General features: G+C 63.9%; 1 protein-coding gene across 2 annotated transcripts in view; it reads right to left on the reverse strand.

Annotated features, from left to right (window-relative positions):
• Window positions 1–4,695: 4,695 nt before the first annotated feature.
• Window positions 4,696–16,758, reverse strand: part of SPECC1L (sperm antigen with calponin homology and coiled-coil domains 1 like) — an 84,796-nt gene continuing 72,733 nt past the window's right edge. For both annotated transcript variants that reach the window (XM_040251200.1, XM_040251199.1), the window contains 3 exons: window positions 7,961–8,077; window positions 5,856–5,915; window positions 4,696–4,793 (listed from right to left, as the gene is read on the reverse strand). In XM_040251200.1, coding sequence (XP_040107134.1) covers window positions 4,704–4,793; window positions 5,856–5,915; window positions 7,961–8,077 — 267 coding nt within the window. In that variant the 3' untranslated portion in view covers window positions 4,696–4,703. The remainder of the gene's footprint in view (window positions 4,794–5,855; window positions 5,916–7,960; window positions 8,078–16,758) is intronic.

Here is a 16,758-nt window from a genome sequence, read left to right on the forward strand (position 1 = left end):
CGCGCCCCCCGCGCGCCCTCCACGCTCCCGGCTCCCGCGTCCGCTCAGGCCACCTGCCCCGTCCCCTCCGACGATTCTCTCGGCCCGGGGCGCAGGCCCGCACTCGCTCTCCTCCTCTGCGAAGTCCCAGGCGCGCCAGCCCCCGTGTCACCGTGTCGCCAACGGGAAGCCAACGGGAAGTGCCCTGTGCCTGGCGCCCCTCGGTCCTTTCCGCGGCGCCCGTTCCGGAAGGAGAAAGCTCAGCCTCAAACCAGGGTCCTGGGGGCTGGTCCCCAGCCTTGCCCGCCCTCCCTGAGTCCCACCAGCCCTGCGCTGGTCCAAGATTGGCCTCTAAGAAGCCGCCCTCATTCCAGTGACCCCTCTGAGCCCTCCCCAACTTCTCTGAGCAAAAGGAGGAGGAGTCACCTTCGGCCTCCTCAACCCCCTGGAATCCCGCCTCACGGATCCAGGGTTGTGTCGATTCAGAGTGGGAACACTCCACGTCCATCCGTCTCCAGCTCAGCCACTCAAGGGGACCCCCCTTCCACCCTGACTCTGGACAGACACGGGGTCACCCCAGTTCTGAGCACAGCAGGACAAGCCGCTCTGAGGCCAGGGTGTCACTGCCCAGGGTTTGCAGGAACCCCGGGGTCGGGGTGCTGTTTGCTGGCCCCGGGGGTGGAGGCTGGGTTGAGGGGGACAGCTGTCTCTGCAGCAAGCCCACAGGCTCGGGGGAAGCACAGGGGGGAAGCACAGGAGGGAGCGGGGGCTCCTTCTTCTGGGAGTGCAGCCTCCCCAGTTCATCCCCTGCCCCATTCAGCCAGAGGGGACCCCCGCTCCCTGTCTCCGCTGATGTCCAGGGGCCCCCTCCCCCAGGCACAGGGAAGCACAGGAGGAGGGCTGGGGGAACCAGGATGGGACCCTGAGGCCTCAGGGGAGAGGCGCACGGGAGCAGGTCCCCATGACCCTTGGGCTCAGCCCCCTTGCCCCACCCCCCAGCCGGGGCTCTGGTCCAGCCCAGCTGGCTGTCTCCCCCTCCCCTGCACTCACCATTGGCGGCTGGGGAGTCGGGACCCTGGTGCTGTGGCTTTCCCGCCGGCTTTGCGGGGCCCCTTGCCTCCCCTGTAGAGTAGGGCTGTTGTCTTTCTGCCCTGCCGCCCCCAGAGCTGTGCCACTCAGACCACGAAGGACCACCCTCCACGTGCTCAGCTTCCCTCCCTGGCTTCTAGGCCCTCCGGTGGGACAAACTCCTACAGCAGGCACAAAACCCTTCCGCCCACACCCATCCGCCCAGATTCACTCAAGTCCTCACTCAGCAAACATCCTGGGAGTTGCTTGAGAGTACCTGGGGTTGGCAGGGGTTCATAAGGCGGGGACCAACACTCAGCCGACCCCAGGTCACGCTCACCCCCGAGCCCCCCAGCGTGGGTCCCCAGTTCCTTTCCGGGGCCCAATGGCCTTCCTACCCAGACCTCTGCAGGTGTGGCCTGGCCCCAGCCAGTGCCCAGGGGCTGAAGCCAGCGTGGGCCAGAGGGGCAAAGCCCTCGGATTTCACCCGCAGGGCCCAGAGGGAAGCCCCTCCTCTGCGTGGGTGCCCCAGGCCTGGGGGTAGCTGTGTCCTCGAGACGGGGGTGGTCGGCTGGGCCAGGCGGGACTCCAGCCCTGGAGCCAGCTCCCCAGGCGCTGGACCCCCTGCCCTGGAAACAGCAGGGTCCGCAGGCTTCCGGCAGAGGTGGGGGCTGGGCCGGTGTCATTTGCCACGAGCCTCTGCCCGGAGTGGACGACAGGCACAGAGAGGGGCCCTTCAGCAGGCCTTGCGTCCCCGTGGCGATCCTCTGCTGCCCACCACCTGGGGTTCTTGAGCGCGCTCCTCCGGGGCTGGGCCGGGCCAGGGGGAGCCCTGCGAGCCGGCAGCTGTACCGAGGTGACGGGGGGGTGGGGGGGCGAGGTGCCCGGCAGGCCCCTCGTGGGCCATGGTGTTCCTGCCCAGCCCCACGCCAGCCTGTGGAAGCTGCAGGTACCCACCCTTCCTTCCGTCCAGGCCCAGCTGCTCAGGCCAGGTGGGGGCCAGCTGGGCTTCCCCCCCCAGCCCACTCCCATGGGCTGTGTCCCCATCCAGGATGCAGCTCCGTGGCCTCTGGCCCCCAGCTGGGCTGGCTCTGGGGCGGCAGGGTTGCACCAGGAGCAGAAGGCCAGACGTGGGGTGAAGCACCCCAAGGGTGCCGGGGCCAGGGTCCCTGAGAGCTGCCAGGCTGTCTCGAGTGCCCACCAAGCCCTCCTCTGCAAAGGGGAGGCTCTGGAACTGTGCAGGGGACTGCAGTTCCTGGCCTGGCCAGGCCCAGGAGATGAGCACTCCAGGAACCCCGTGCCTCTGGCCAATCTGGGTGCGTCCCTGTGGGCGGGGAACCTGAGGCCAGGTGGAGCAGGGCCTTGTCCTGAACAATGGTGGCCTGGGCACTGCGTGCAGCAGCAGCCAGGCTATCAAAGCTGCCCCACCCCCAGCAGCCAGCTCCCCACTGCGCTTCACGGGGGCGGGGGCAGGGTCCGTGGGGACCTTTCCCTGGCTTACCCTGCTGCAGAGGCGGTCCCCCCCCCGGGAGATGGAGGCAGACCTGGGGGCAAATGGGTGTCCCCGCGTCCTGCCTGACAGGTGACCTGTGGCCCCAGGCCTCTCCCTAGCCTTCCTGGTCGGCCAGCTGAGGCTCCAGACCTCATGGTATCTCCCTCCTCCCACCAACAGGACCGCGCTGGGTGCCAGGTGGCATGCTGCGGCTGGGCCGTGCAGTCAGCCCCTCCACACGAGGAAGAAAGGCTGGCTGCTTGGGCGCCACGTAGAGCTGGCTTCGTTTGTTTCTTTGTAATTTTAAATATTCTCAAGATTATTTTCAAGAAGATACACTTCTGAAAACGCCCAGCAAGCCTCAAGGCCCCCTCCCCCAGCGGAGCAGCATCTGCCCATAGCAGGGGTCGCTCGGGCCGTGCCCCCCGCCACGCAGGCAGATGGCCGAGCCCCCCCCACGGGCCCCAGGACACCTCCTTGCCCCGGGCTCCGGGTCAGCTGTCTTCCCGGCACAGCCAGACCCCGGAAGCAGCGAGCATCCTATTCACAGAGACCAGAAGAGCCCAAGCTGATGTGTTACAACACTTTTAATACATTCAAGAGTATTTAATAGAACAAAATTTAGGGTATCGTCAGTCAGCAGAATCCTGTTGTCAAGAAGAAGCCCACGGGTCCTTTTGCAGGAAGCTTGTGCTTGATGGGAAGAGGCAGGTGGCCCCTGCGCCCTGGCTGCAGGCAGGCTGGGCCTGGTGGCACGTCCGGGACCAGGCCGTCCAGACTGCCCCTGAGAGCCGGCAGTCCCAACAGGCCTCCTGCAGTCTCCTCATGGGACCCCTGTGCGGACCGAGGGCCGGGCCACACGGGCTGTAGTCTGAGGCAGCAGGGCCCCGGGAGCCCCCCTTGCAGCCCCACCAGCCCTGGGCCGAAGCCGGGCCCTCCCCTAGGGGGTACCGGGGCCCCCACCCCAGGCCCTGCAGCAGGCACCACCAGGGACAGAGAGTGGCCTGCAGACCCTGGGAGGTCTCTGCTGGACAGGAAAGCGGCCCCCACTTAATAAATAGATTCAGTCGTGGCCACAGGCCGGGCACGCAGGCTGCCATGAGGGCGGGAGAGGGAGGAGCCGAGGGGAGAGACGTGCAGCGCGGCCTTTCTCCCCGACGGCCACCAGGTGGGACCAGCGGTGCCCGCAAAGCAGACGTGAGGCCTGGCAGGGCGGCCGGCAGGTGTCCTCGGGGGCCCTGGGCTCCAGCCGGGCGCTGCTCACGGCTGACAACGGTGGTCCACCCAGAGCCTCCCCAGACAGAGCTCCCGAGTGAGGCCAGCAGTCCATCCCGGCCACATCCGCCCGGCTGGCAGCCCGTCTGCGCCCCGGTCCAGAGCCTCCCACCTCACGGAGCCGCAGCACCTGCCACCCGGCTGCCTCCTTGCCACAAGCCCCCGGGATGAGGGCCGCCCTTCCGCCTGCCTGTCTGGGTTCTGGACGCAGGTCACCCCAGCGGCTCCCGGACCCCAGGACGGGCCGAGGTTGGTCACCAGGATGCGGCCTGGCCTGCAGAGCTAAGGCACTTTCGTCCACCTGCCGGAGGCAGGCCATGTCCGAGCGCTGCGGGGGCTGAAGTCGCGGTGGCTGGGCCTCGGCTCGCTCAGCTTCTCCTGCTGTTTCTCATGATGCTGGTCCGGGCTTTCACCGCCTCACGTCCAGACGCTGTTTCATCGCTATGCTTAGTAAACAATTTAACTTTGGTACTGAGAGAACAGGAGCTCTTCCCCCCAGTACTGCTAAGAAAAACACTTTAACTCAAGAACTGCTTGTGGAGGACGCATCTATCAGGACCTTGAAGCTGGCACCAGGTTTCCAGGCCCCTGGAGCTGAAGGGCAGCTGACACGTCTACGAGCGGGAGCCTGGGGGCTGGAGGCGGGCAGGTCCTGGCAGGCTCCCGACTCCGGGTCTCGGGTGGGTGGCTGAGGTGCTCCCCAGACTGCAGGCGCAGGAAGCCACGTGCCCCGGCTGGCGGAGGACGAGCCTCCCACCACGGCTCCGACCCAGGCGGGTGAGAGGGTCCGGCCACAGGCTAAGTCCCCGCAGGGCGGGCGGCCGGGGTGCAGGAAGCTTGCTGGGCACGGAGCGGCGGGCGCTGGGCCCTGGTGACGAGCCGCGGGTGCTCAGGTCTCGAAGTACTTGTAGATGGCGGTCACGTAGAGCATCACGTTCTGCCAGTCGGGCCGCTCGGTCCGCACCATCTCATTGATGTCCTGACGGGAAGGACGCCTCCGTTAGAACCTGGGTGGCCTGTGGGCTCCGGGCCCCACCCCGCCTGTCACACAGGCCAGGGGGCAGGGCGCGGCTCCATCCCCGCCGGGTGCCCAGGGCCGCCCAAGGCCCAACAGGGCTCGTCCCCATGCGTGTGTGCCCTGCGGGCCACTGCACAGCCCCCAGCCGCGCCCCCGGGGCCTGCAGGTGTGGGCGATGCTGCCAGGAAGCGGGCAGGGGCCTGAGCTGTGAGCCGGGCCTGGGAGGCCCCCACCAGAGAGCCGGGGATGCAGGGCACAGACGAGTGTGGGGCAGCCGGGCAGGGAGAAGGAGCACGGGCGAGGTCAGCGGAAGAGCCTCCACGGGAAGCTTTCAGGGTGGGGACTGCCTGCTTCTTAGACATCAGAGCTTTACACGTGGCGTGAACCTTCCAGACAAGGGAATCATTGCATAACTGTGACTTCTGTCTCTACGTTTACAATCGAACAGAAACCACTCAAAACCACATGCTTCTGTGAGCTCGCAAGACAGATTTATGGAACTCTGCGCAAACACTTCTGCAGGGTAAAGACGAGTGTAAACACTCGTTCAAAGCCATTGGTTGCTACAAGGCAGGCAGCAGGTACCCTCGGACTGGGAGGTGGCCCCGGGGGCTCCTGACCTGGCCCCGTGGGGTCCCTCACTCTGTGGACACGCTAAGCTGTGTGTCTCTGGGTGCGGGGAGCAGGCTTTGTACTTGGACGCAGCGTTGTCCCCCTTGAAGTCAGACCTGCCGACGAGATAGCAGACCCCACAGGAAGGTCTGTCCTGAGCAGGGCGGCCCCAGACGCCCTGTGCCCCGGGCCCCGCCCTCCACTGTGGCACAGGCCGGGCTGTTGGGGTGCGCCTCCGACGGTGACCCTGCCCACCCCAGCTCAGGGCCCACCCTGGGTGCTCAGTGTGAGGCGCAGGGTGCGTGGTGGGGGCCCGTCCACACCCTCCCCAGGGAGTCTCCGCAGCTGGCGAAGGGCCCCTGGCGGCCCCAGGCCCCGCCCGGCAGCCGCCCCCTCAGGGCGAGGGCTCACCAGTGTGGACTTGATGCCGACGCTCTCTGCCGCCTGGAAGGCCAGCGTGAAGTTCCTCCGCTGGAAGAGAAGCCGCGGGATGGGCGTGTGAGCGGGCCCGCCCACACCTGCAGCACTGACCGCCGCCCCGGGCCCTCCCACCCTCACAGCTGTGCAGTGACCCCCAAACAAGCTCCACCTGAGCTGCCCGGACACCCCCAGAGCTAGTAAGAAACACTTGTGAAACAGTTTTCCCCTTGTGGGGAATCTTCAAAGTCATCTGAAGGGCAGGAGGGGCCCCGAGGCGGGGCGCTGGGGGCGGAAGGCTTCGGGTGCACCGAGCCCGTCCTTTTCTGGGGGGTGGTCTTGATCCCTGCCTCCTGTACAACGTCACGAACCTCCGACCATAGTTCTTCAGGTGCTCTATCAGATCGAATCCCTTTCCACAAGACTGGAAAAGGTCGGTTTCCATTCCAATCCCAAAGAAAGGCAACCCCAAATAACCTTCAAACTACCGCACAATTTCACTTATCTCACACGCTAGCAAAGTAATGCTCAAAATTCTCCAAGCCAGGCTTCAACAGTCCATGACCCTGAACTTGTAGATGTTCAAGCTGGTTTTACACAAGGCAGAAGAAGCAGAGATCAAACTGCCGATATCTGCTGGTGAGCAGTGAAGTCGCTCAGTCGTGTCCGACTCTTCTCGACCCCGTGGACTGTAGCCTACCAGGCTTCTCTGTCCATGGGATTCTCCAGGCAAGAATACTGGAGTGGGTTACCATTTCCTTCTCCAGGGGATCTTCCCGACCCAGGGATCGAACCTGGGTCTCCCACATTGGAGGCAGACACTTTAACCTCTGAGCCACCCTATCTGCTGGATCTTCAAAAAAGCAAGAGTTCCAGAAAAACACCTATTTCTGCTTTATTGACTATGCAACAGCCTTTGACTGTGTGGATCACAACAAACTGTGAAAATTCTTAAAGAAATGGGAATACCAGACCACCTGACCTGCCTCTTGAGAAACCTATATGCAGGTCAAGAACAGTTAGAACCGGACACGGAACAACAGAATGGTTCCAAACTGGGAAAGAACTACATCAAGGCTGTATATCGTCACCCTGCTTATTTAATTTATATGCAGAGTACATCATGAGAAAGGCTAGGCTGGATGAAACACAAGCTGGAATCAAGACTGCTGCGAGAAATATCAATAACCTCAGATACGCAGATGACGCCACCCTTATGGCAGAAAGCGAAGAACTAAAAAGCCTCTTGATGAAAGTGAAAGAGGAGAGTGAAAAAGTTGGCTTAAAACTCAACATTCAGAAAACTAAGATCATGGCATCCGGTCCCATCACTTCATGGCAAACAGACGGGGAAACAGTGGCTGAATTTATTTTTCTGGGCTCCAAAATCACTGTAGATGATGACTGCAGCCATGAAATTAAAAGACGCTTCCTCCTTGGAAGGAAAGTTATGACCAACCTAGACAGCATATTAAAAAGCAGAGACATTAGCTTGCCAACTAAGGTCCGCTAGTCAAGGCTATGGTTTTTCCAGTAGTCACGTAGGGATGTGAGAGCTGGACTGTGAAGAAGGCTGAGCAACAAAGAATTGATGCTTTTAAACTGTGGTGTTGGAGAAGACTCTTGAGAGTCCCTTGGACTGCAAGGAGATCCAACCAGTCCATCCTAAAGGAAATCAGTCCTGAATAGTCACTGGAAGGACTGATGCTGAAGCTGAAACTCCAATACTTTGGCCACCTGATGCAAAAAACTGACTCACTGGAAAAGGCCCTGATGCTGGGAAAGACTGAAGGCGGGAGGAGAAGGGGACGACAGAGGATGAGATGGCTGGATGGCATCACTGACTCGATGGGCGTGAGTTTAAGTAAGCTCCGGGAGTTGGTGATGGACGGGGAGGCCTGGCGTGCTGCGGTCAATGGGGTCACAGAGTTGGACACGACTGCGTGAGTGAGCTGAGCTGCACTGAGCTGGCCCCGGCCGGATGGGGAGGAGCCTGGCCTGGCCTGGGTGGTGCTGCCCAGACCACTCTCCTCGCCAAGCCCCGAGCCCGCCGCCCGCACCCCCGGAAGGGCCCCTTCTCCTCGGCCGCGTGCTGGCACCTTGTCCTGGCTGTTGAGCTCTTGGTAGGGGATGTGTGCGGGGAGGTAGGTGTGCAGGAGGGCGCAGAAGGCCAGCCCGTCGTTCCAGCTGCTGCTGAAGTTGGTGATGTCGATGTTCTGCAGGAAAAGAGAGGAAGCACGTGAGTGACGCCCCCTCCCCAGGCTCCTCGGGTCACGGGGTGGGGGGGCGGCGCGGAGGCCTCAAATCCCGGCAGGAGTGACGCCCCCTCCCCGGGGCTCCTCGGGTCACAGTGGGGGGTGGGGTGTGGAGGCCTCAAGTCCCGGCAGGAGTGACACCCCCTCCCCGGGGCTCCTCGGGTCACGGGGCGGGGGGTGGCGCGCGGAGGCCTCAAGTACCGGCAGGCGGGCTGGGGGCTGCGGGCCTGGGCCCGGGCCAGCTGGTGTCAGGGGCCCCGGGAACAGCAACTCTATGTTCAGAAGAGTTGTGGCCAGCCGCCGAGCACCCCACGACTCACAGGACGCCCCACCTCACAGTGAGGGCGCGGCCGCCAGTCTGAAGTGGGGACACCCAGAGCCGATGGCGCGGGCGGCAGGCCCCCGCGGTGCGTGCCCAAGAGTCAGCTTGGCTCTGACTAGTAGCCAACTCCATGTCCAGGTTGCACTGTTCCCAACTACAGACTCGACGTGTCCCTCAGAGTATCTTACTATACGACAGAGCAGGTCAGCTAGAAAGTAGCCTTTACCCTTATTTGCAAGAATCCTTTTGAAGCAGAAACTCATAATTACATTTGGAAATTCACACGCTTTATGAGAATGCCATGAACTAAAGAGAGAGTGCCCCCAGCCCAGAACGTCCTGGGTGCTGTCTCAGGGCCGCCCTCCTAGGGGATGCCCGGGGCCCCGCGCCCCGCTCCCTGAGCTGCGGTCACAGAGCTTGCCCTGTGTCTGCAGGGAGCTCCACCAAGGCTGCCCACCGACTCCTGTGCAGATGGTTAGGTCCTGACCCCACATGGGGCCGGGGGCCCAGGGCCCAGGGCAGGGCTCCTGACAAAGCTGCAGGGGGCGGACACAAGCTGTCGCCAAAAGGAGCCGTCGGGTGCTGACTGCAGGCGCCGGGACCTGCCCGCTGGGGGAGACGAGCCAGCCTGCAGGCCTTGTGCGTAGACTGTGCCGACGGAAGTGACCAGGTCGAGGCGCCAAGGGGGCACAGACCTGCCGAGAGCTCCAGGGCAAGTGTGGTAGCGTGCGGTGGGCCCCCCACGCCGAGGCCCGGGAGCCCTGTGTCACCGGCCCCTACTGGGACCACACGACAGTTCCGGCGGGCTGGCCGCCCTCACGGCCTCTGCTCTGCAACGCCCGCAGTCACCACCACGGCCAACCTGCCCCTGTGACCTCCCGGGGATCTCAGGACGCAGCCAGTGGGAGAAACCAGGATGGGAAGGAGGCCACCTGTCCATGGCCCCTGAGGGGGCAGGGCCCCCACGGCAGGGTCCCCGTGCTCCCACACACTGACGCGCGCTCCCCGCAGAGGCCCGGGTCACAGGACCCCCACGGGACCCCCTCCACCCAGTCCTGGGGGCGCAGCAGTCCGACCAGGAGCCAGGACACGGACAGCCTGTGGGCAGCAGAGATGGAGTGCCTGACGACGTGTCCAGCTCTGCACGGGCGAGGCTGCGCCCCGGCCACTCACGCAGGCCTGGAGGAAGCACGCCCCACTTCCTGCCCAGCGACCGGCCGGGCTGGCAGAGGCGCCTACGTGCCTGGCCTCAGCAGCCGCAGCAGACCCCAGCTCCACAGGAAGCGGCCGGGCCCGCGCTCAGGCAGCACCGGGTACGAGGCCTGCCAGAGCCTTCAAAGCCCGTGGACACACGGGTCCCAGGGCGCTGACCACCGACTTCTGCATCGAAACGACTGAAGCCCAGACCCCCACTGCGGCCCCGAAGAGCCGGAGGCCCGACCAGCGACCCTGGGGAGGCAGCCAGGCCCTGAGACGGGGCCTGTGTCTCACCGTCCGCCTCTTCACGTTTGGGGCGGAAAAGTCACACTACGTGAACCAACACAGCCAGAGCACGGACAGCAGGGAGATGACGCTGCCCCTGGGGCTGAGAAACAAGGCGGGACATGCCGGCCCCCATCCGCGCTCGGAGCTCCTGGGCGTTTGGGCTGCGGGGACCTGCCCTGAGCGGACACAGGGAAGGGCCCACGGGCAGACAAACCAGGAGCCCAAGCGTGAAGGTGTCGGGGGAGTGTGGCAGACAGGGATCCCCGACACGGCAGGCCTCGGGCACCACCTGCACGGCCTTGCCACCTGCACTGACTTCCTCAAGCCGTCTGACGGGGACTCCTCGTCTTAGGAAACGGTTGTCAAGGGCAGAGGAGGGCCCGCCTGCACAGCCCGGCTCCTCCTGGCAGGTCGACCCACCCCAGAAACGCTGTAGCGACAAGCCGCGCCTTCTGAAGGGAACAGAGCAGCTCCTCCTGCTCACTACTCCGCCCTCCGAGGAGGAACAGTTCTCCCCTAAGATACACTCACACAGTAATCACGAGCTGTAATTAACGACTGCAGATCCCGCGGGGCTGTCTCTTCGGGGCTTTCCTGCTGTGCGAGATAGTCTAAGTCTGGACAAACACGAGGGGTCACTGGACGAGCCGAAGTGAAAGCTCACAAAGCCCTGAGCACAGACTCACACAGGGTGCTCTGCCCACCCCAGGAGCATCGCCGGGCCCCGCGGGCAGCCGGCCTGCCTGTGCTGGGCCCCTGCTGCCGTCTCAGCTCCCGCAGACTCACCCGTGGTGCCGCCCCGCCCGCGGCCCTCCTGACCTCAGACGCAGCCTGTCCCCTGCAGCGGGCGGGACCCACCTCTGGTTCTGAGCGTCAAGAAGCTACACGAACAGTGTCAGAGGCCGTAACATGATGCCACCTGTCTGGCTTTTAATTAAGGGCTGCAGATGCCCCCCAGGACATGGCACAGTGGCGGCACGGACAGTCACACTCCACTCGCCAGGCAGGAGACGCGGGTTTGGTCCCTGGGTCGGGAAGGTCCCCCAGAGAAGGGCACGGCAGCCCACCCCAGTACCTGGCGGGCTACATACAGTCCAGGGGTTGCAAAGAGCTGGACACACCTCAGCGACTGACACTTTCCTGTTTAAGGCAGTAAGGCAAAGGGCCTGAGCCCGTGGTTGGCCTCTGCAACCCACAGCCTCCTCCAGCTCAGCCATCACAGCCAGTCTCCTGCCAACCACACTGCCTGGTGACAGGAGGCAGGACGGAGCCACAGACAAGCCCCTGCCCAGGGGCCTCCAGGCCTCGGCCCGGGCCGGGGGCAGTGTTTGGGGATGTTAGAGCCTCGGTGCGGATGGTGGGGAGGCAGGGCCCAAAGGGGGCGAGCTGGCAGGAGGCGGTTTCTGTGGCTCCCCAGTGACCCCCGAGTGACAGTCAGCAGAGGCCCCGCTGGCCCCGGAGGAACAGCCCGTGGTGCCCCGAGCACGTCTGCCCGGGACCCTTGGCCAGGCTCTGCTCCGGGTCAGGGGAGGGAGGGAGGCCCGCTCGTCACAACGTCCACGTCGGGACTCGTGTGTGAAGGGGAGGCGGGGCAGCCAGGACCCAGGACCCTCACCGAGCCTCAGCACGGCCAGCCAGGCCTGTACAGGTGCCCCCGGCCTGCCCTCCACCAGGGAGCCCGTTGTCAGTCGGGCACGGCTCTCCAAAGTCCGGGGGCCCCAGCGTGCGGCCTGGAGGCAGGGGCCCTGCCCCGAAGACCAAAGCGGCTGGAAGCATGAGTGGCAGGACACCACAGCCTGAGGGCGTTGCCAGCCGGACCCGACTCGGGACGCCGCCCGCTGGGGAGCCAGGCCAGGGTCGAGCGCTGGACAGGCGGCCACCAAGGAGCCCGTCTGGGAAGAGGGCTTCCCGGGCCAGGCAGCTGGAGCAGCTCCATCTGGCGACCGTGCTGTGCGCCGGCCCCACCCCACCGCCTGGACGGACGGACGGACTCAACCCCACAGCTCAGGGGCTTCTGCCCAACACCTGAGCCAGGGGCAGATCCAGCCAATTCACCACGGACAGCGTTGCAGGGCTAGCCTCCCTAAGCCCAAGCACAGGTGCTCCCCTGGACACGCTGTCCAGTTCCTTCCAAACAGACACTGCACGGAAAAAAAGGCGATGTGCGCACCTTACTTGGATCTTAATTCAAGCAAATCAACTGTAAAGCTGACCAGGATTCAACCGGGAACTCTGAACTCTGTCCAGGCGTGTGCGCGCACACGCATTTAGTCGCTCGGTCGTGTCCAGCTCTTGTGGCCCACCAGGCTCCTCTGTGCATGGGATCCTCCAGGCACAAATACTGGAGGGGGCTGCCAGGCCCTTCTCCAGGGGGTCTTCCCGACCAGGGATGGAAGCCAGGTCTCCCACGCTGTGGGCGGGTTCTCTACCACCTGAGCCACAGGGGCGGTGTCGAAACGTCCGGGGGTGGGGGGAGTGTAACCAGGACACCTGGGCCTAGGGTGTGTCCCCGAGGGTCATTTTACTGTTCCCACTGCTTTAGCGCGTCATTATCTGAAAATTTCCATGCGAAACAAACAAACCTACAACTCAGCAGCAAACAATCCAATGGTGCAAACATGGAAAGGGGCAGAGGCCCTGAGCCAACATGCCTCCATGGCTGACGGACCACCAGCGCGCAGGAGAAGCAGTTGGAAGCCACTGGTAACCCGCGAGCCGCAGGCCAGAACTGTCCCGCACCACCGCCTCCCCCGCCGGGCTGCACAGCGCGCTGAGAGCTGGACCCCCAGAAGCTGGGGACGGCTGCACAGCGCGCTGAGAGCTGGACCCCCAGAAGCTGGGGACGGCTGCACAGCGCCCTGAGAGCTGGACCCCCAGAAGCGGGGGATGGCGAGGAGAGGAGCCAGAGCCCCATTCTAGCTGCTGCGGGGCAGGGAGATGACCCCTGGCCCCGTACACAGAACGTCACCACAGGCCCCGGGAAGGCCACGCCCAGACAGCACGGACACAAGTCCCCACGGGAGCGTTCACAGCAGCACCAGAGCCGGAAGCGGAAGCAACACAAACGCCTACCGAGCAGAACACAGACGCGTGGAACAGGGCACACCCACAGGATGGAGGGAGGACGCGCGCTGCACGCCGGATGCGTTTGGAAACGACATGCCCGACCCCAGGCAGCGGGCCAGGCTCTGCAGAGGCTGCTCCAGGGCTGGCTTAGGACCACCCTGAAGGGAAGGAGGGAGAATCCAGGGGAAAAGGCCAGAGGGTCCAGAGGCTTCAGTACAGAATGGGCTTCACAGCACAAGTTTCATCTTCTGAACATGGAGGCTGCTGAAAATAAGATACCACTTTACAAAGACAGAGAACAGAGGACGTACACCTGGGCTCATCCAAACACCTTACGTCTGAGAAACAGTCCAGGCAAGGCGGTGGCCCAGGGCTCAGCCGCCAGAGAAAAGCAGAGACTCCGAGCACAGTCCTGGGCCGGGCGGGGAGGCCAGCCCGCGCTCAGAACGCCGTGCGAGGAGGAGGGCCCTGCAAGCACCGGGGTCTCCTGTCTGACCAGGCCGCCCTCAGGGCCCCAAGGGAGGCGGCGACGCGGGGACAGAACCACTCAGCACACGCCCCTGGTCAGGAGCCCACTTCACAGCCTCTGGCAGCAACCGCGGCTCTTTCCCGTCTGTCAGTGGTGTAGGCTTCTTCTACACCGACCAAGGACACCCCGTCCAGAGGGGCGGGGCGGGGCGGGGCGGCCCGCCAAGCCTGCGCCCTCCTGCGGGGCTCCCGCTCCCCGCCCCCCATCCTGGTTTCAGTTTGCACGCAAGGTTGGTTTCTGGTGTAACAGGGGTCAGGACGCAGCCAGAGAGGCTGAGGGCCGCGAGGAGGAGGTGGGGTCTGCAGGAGTCTGAACGCCAGGCCCACAAGTCTCAGTCGTCAGAAGGCGGCCTATCGCCCAGGAAAAGGCACCGCTGTAAGAGGCCTGGAAATGCTGTTCCAAAACTAACGTTGGAAGTTCCCTGAGGGCCGGGCTCACGCTCCAGACTGCACAACGTCTCCCTGCGGTGAGCGACCTCGCGATGCACCCTTCATGGGGAAGGGCCCTGGATGTGTCACGAGGGAGCATCACGGGCTCAGAGTCACCCGCAGAACCGAAACCAAACCACACACGCAGGACAGGCCAGCACAGGTCAGGCCAGACCGGACCAGACCGGACCAGACCGGACCGAGGCCGCCCGAGCCCGCCACCCCCGGCCCGGCCAGGACCAAGGCTGCCTGAGCCCCGCTCCCCCGGCCAGGACAGGACAGGACCGAGGCCGCCCGAGCCCCCCACCCCCGGCCCGGCCAGGACCAAGGCTGCCTAAGCCCCGTGCCCCCCACCCCGGCCAGGACAGGGAGGGCCGGGGTCCACAACCCTCTCAGACCACCACTTTCAGACGCCTCCACACACACCCACACAGACGGTCCAGGGGGCCTTTCCTTACAACAAGCGATGGCTGGAAACAGCCTCGTGTCCACCAACAGCTGAACGGGGACACAGCCGTAAACTGCCGAGTCTCTGGGAAAGGGAGGAATTACTGACGCAGAACAACACAAACCAACTCAGAAAAATTACGCTCGGTGAGAAGAGCCAGACCGTTCCGCAAACTGCACACTGTGATTCCATCTACACAGAATCAAGAGAGACGCAAGCGCTGCAGCGACAGCAGGCCAGGGGCAGGATGTTCCTGAGGTGAGAGACGTCTGTCTGGTGCGGGGACAGTCCCCCGGGCGTGTCCATGGACGGAAGGTCAGCAAGCTGTAAGACGAAACAGGTGCAGCAGGAGCGGTCGCTACTGCCGAGGACACCGAGCGACCGAGCCCTGCCTGGCGCTGCGGTGGGGCTGCTGTACTTCAAAAACGAACAAATAAACTTGGAGAAAAAGATCAGATTTGTGGTCACCAGAGGTGGGGTGGGGGAGGGGAACCGGAGGGCAGAGACCTGCGGTTGGGAGATCAACAGGTCCTGGGGACCCAACTCCACCGTATGTGGTCCATGAAGGTTGGGAGGAGGCCCTTCCAGTTCTCATCACGGAACATCTTTCTGCTCCGCACTATGTGAGACGAGGCTCGCTCAGCCTCCTCCGGTCACACTCCGTGTGCGCGCAGTCGGACCATCACGGCCCACACCTGACGTTTATCTGTGCCGTGGTCAACCCCACCTCACTCAGCACATCTGCTTAAAGGGCAAGAGGGCAGCCCAGACCACACCCACAGTCAGATCCAGGCTCTACACGGGCTCACAGCTTCCCACTTTTGCAGCCCATCCCCAGGGTCTTGCATTTTGTGACTGAACACAGCCGAGTTAAACTGCAGCAGGGCCAGCCCCGGCTGTGAGCTGACAGGCGCTGCCTGCTGGCTGCTGGGGGGGCCCAGTGAGCCCGCAGGCACCCTGCGTGCGCGGCAAGAGCCCCTCCCCTCTTCCCTGACCCAGGCTCTGCCCAGGCCCTTCACCTGGGGTCCGCGTCGCATGAGTAGTGTCTCCGCTTCCTTAAGAGACAGCCTGGACTCCTGCGAAGTGGCCCGGCGGTATTTCTGCCCTGAGTCCCCCTCAGAGCCTCGCTGCCCATCAGCGTGGACTCCACGTCCCTCCCTTTCGCCAGGTCACGAGAGGCAAGGGGCTGTTACTTGTCCCCCTCTCAGGATGCCCGCCCTGGGGCCGTGGCCAGCACGCTGTGAGGAAGCCCTGGCCACAGGGAGGTGTCCACCGACAGCCCCGGTTAGGGTCCACCCAGACGTGTGCGGGAGGGAGCCTCCGACAGAGCAGAGAACCGTGCCCCTTGCACGCTACCGACGGGCACGTGTGAGCCACATCAATGCCGGCGAGCCTGCGTCACCCCATCTTGGCTGGGTGACAGCCAGCCTGCTGTGCCCTGCACTGAAGAGCCCACTGGCGAGAGACCCAGCTCCCCTCCCGATGGCGCCCGGAGGTTAACCACCCTTCCCACGGCCGTGAAGCACCTCCACAAATAAGCGGCTTCCACCAATGGAGCGCTCACCCCAGACTTCCCGATGGACCTCAGGCTAAACTCATGCGTGTGAGGAAATTAACCTGTCAAACCTTGACTCCTCTGCGGCCTTCCACAGTTACGCTGGCCTCCTGTGCAAAGTCACTGAAGCACAGAGGAAAAAGGCTTCTCAGGATGAAGGAAGTGAGGCCTGTGCAAGCTGCTGGAGATGATACATAAAGATTATGTGACCCAGACAATTTAATGGTTCTGCTTTTAGCAAAAAAATTACGCAGCTCCTGAAAACGTTGCTTATCTGATTTCTCTCTTATTTCTCAGCATTCCTCATAGAATAAAAAGGCCTGCTTACTGGAAACCTCCTGGAGCCCAGGGCACTGCCTGGCGGGAAGAGCCTGGGGCTGGGTGTCGGGAGACCCCAGGGCAAGCTCAGGGGCTGCATCATCACGATTCCCAGGGCCGTCTCAGGGGTGGCCTTCGCGGTGCCGGCTCCGATGGACACACGCACTCCTGAGACTTCGAGCTGACCGAGCGCTGGAGGCCAGGCCGTCGGCCACCCCCAGCGGCTGCTCTGTCTTCGCGGAGTTCCACGGGAAGAGAGGAGGAAAGCCGAGGGGCGGAACCCTGAGTCCTGGAGTCGAAGACCCCGTGGACCCCTCCTGCCGGAGGAGCCTCAGCAGGCGCGTCTGAGAGGCTCTGCCTGGCCGGGGGACAGTAACCCCTCCTGAGAGGCCACGCCTGGTTAGGGAAGCGGGAACTGGGGCTCCACCGGGGCTGCAGAGGCTCCCCGGCCCGCTCAGGGTGCGGGAAACCCTAACTGTGTCGTGAGGGAT

Source organism: Oryx dammah, unplaced genomic scaffold (genome assembly GCF_014754425.2).
Source record: "Oryx dammah isolate SB20612 unplaced genomic scaffold, SCBI_Odam_1.1 HiC_scaffold_12, whole genome shotgun sequence".
Lineage (NCBI taxonomy): Eukaryota > Metazoa > Chordata > Mammalia > Artiodactyla > Bovidae > Oryx > Oryx dammah.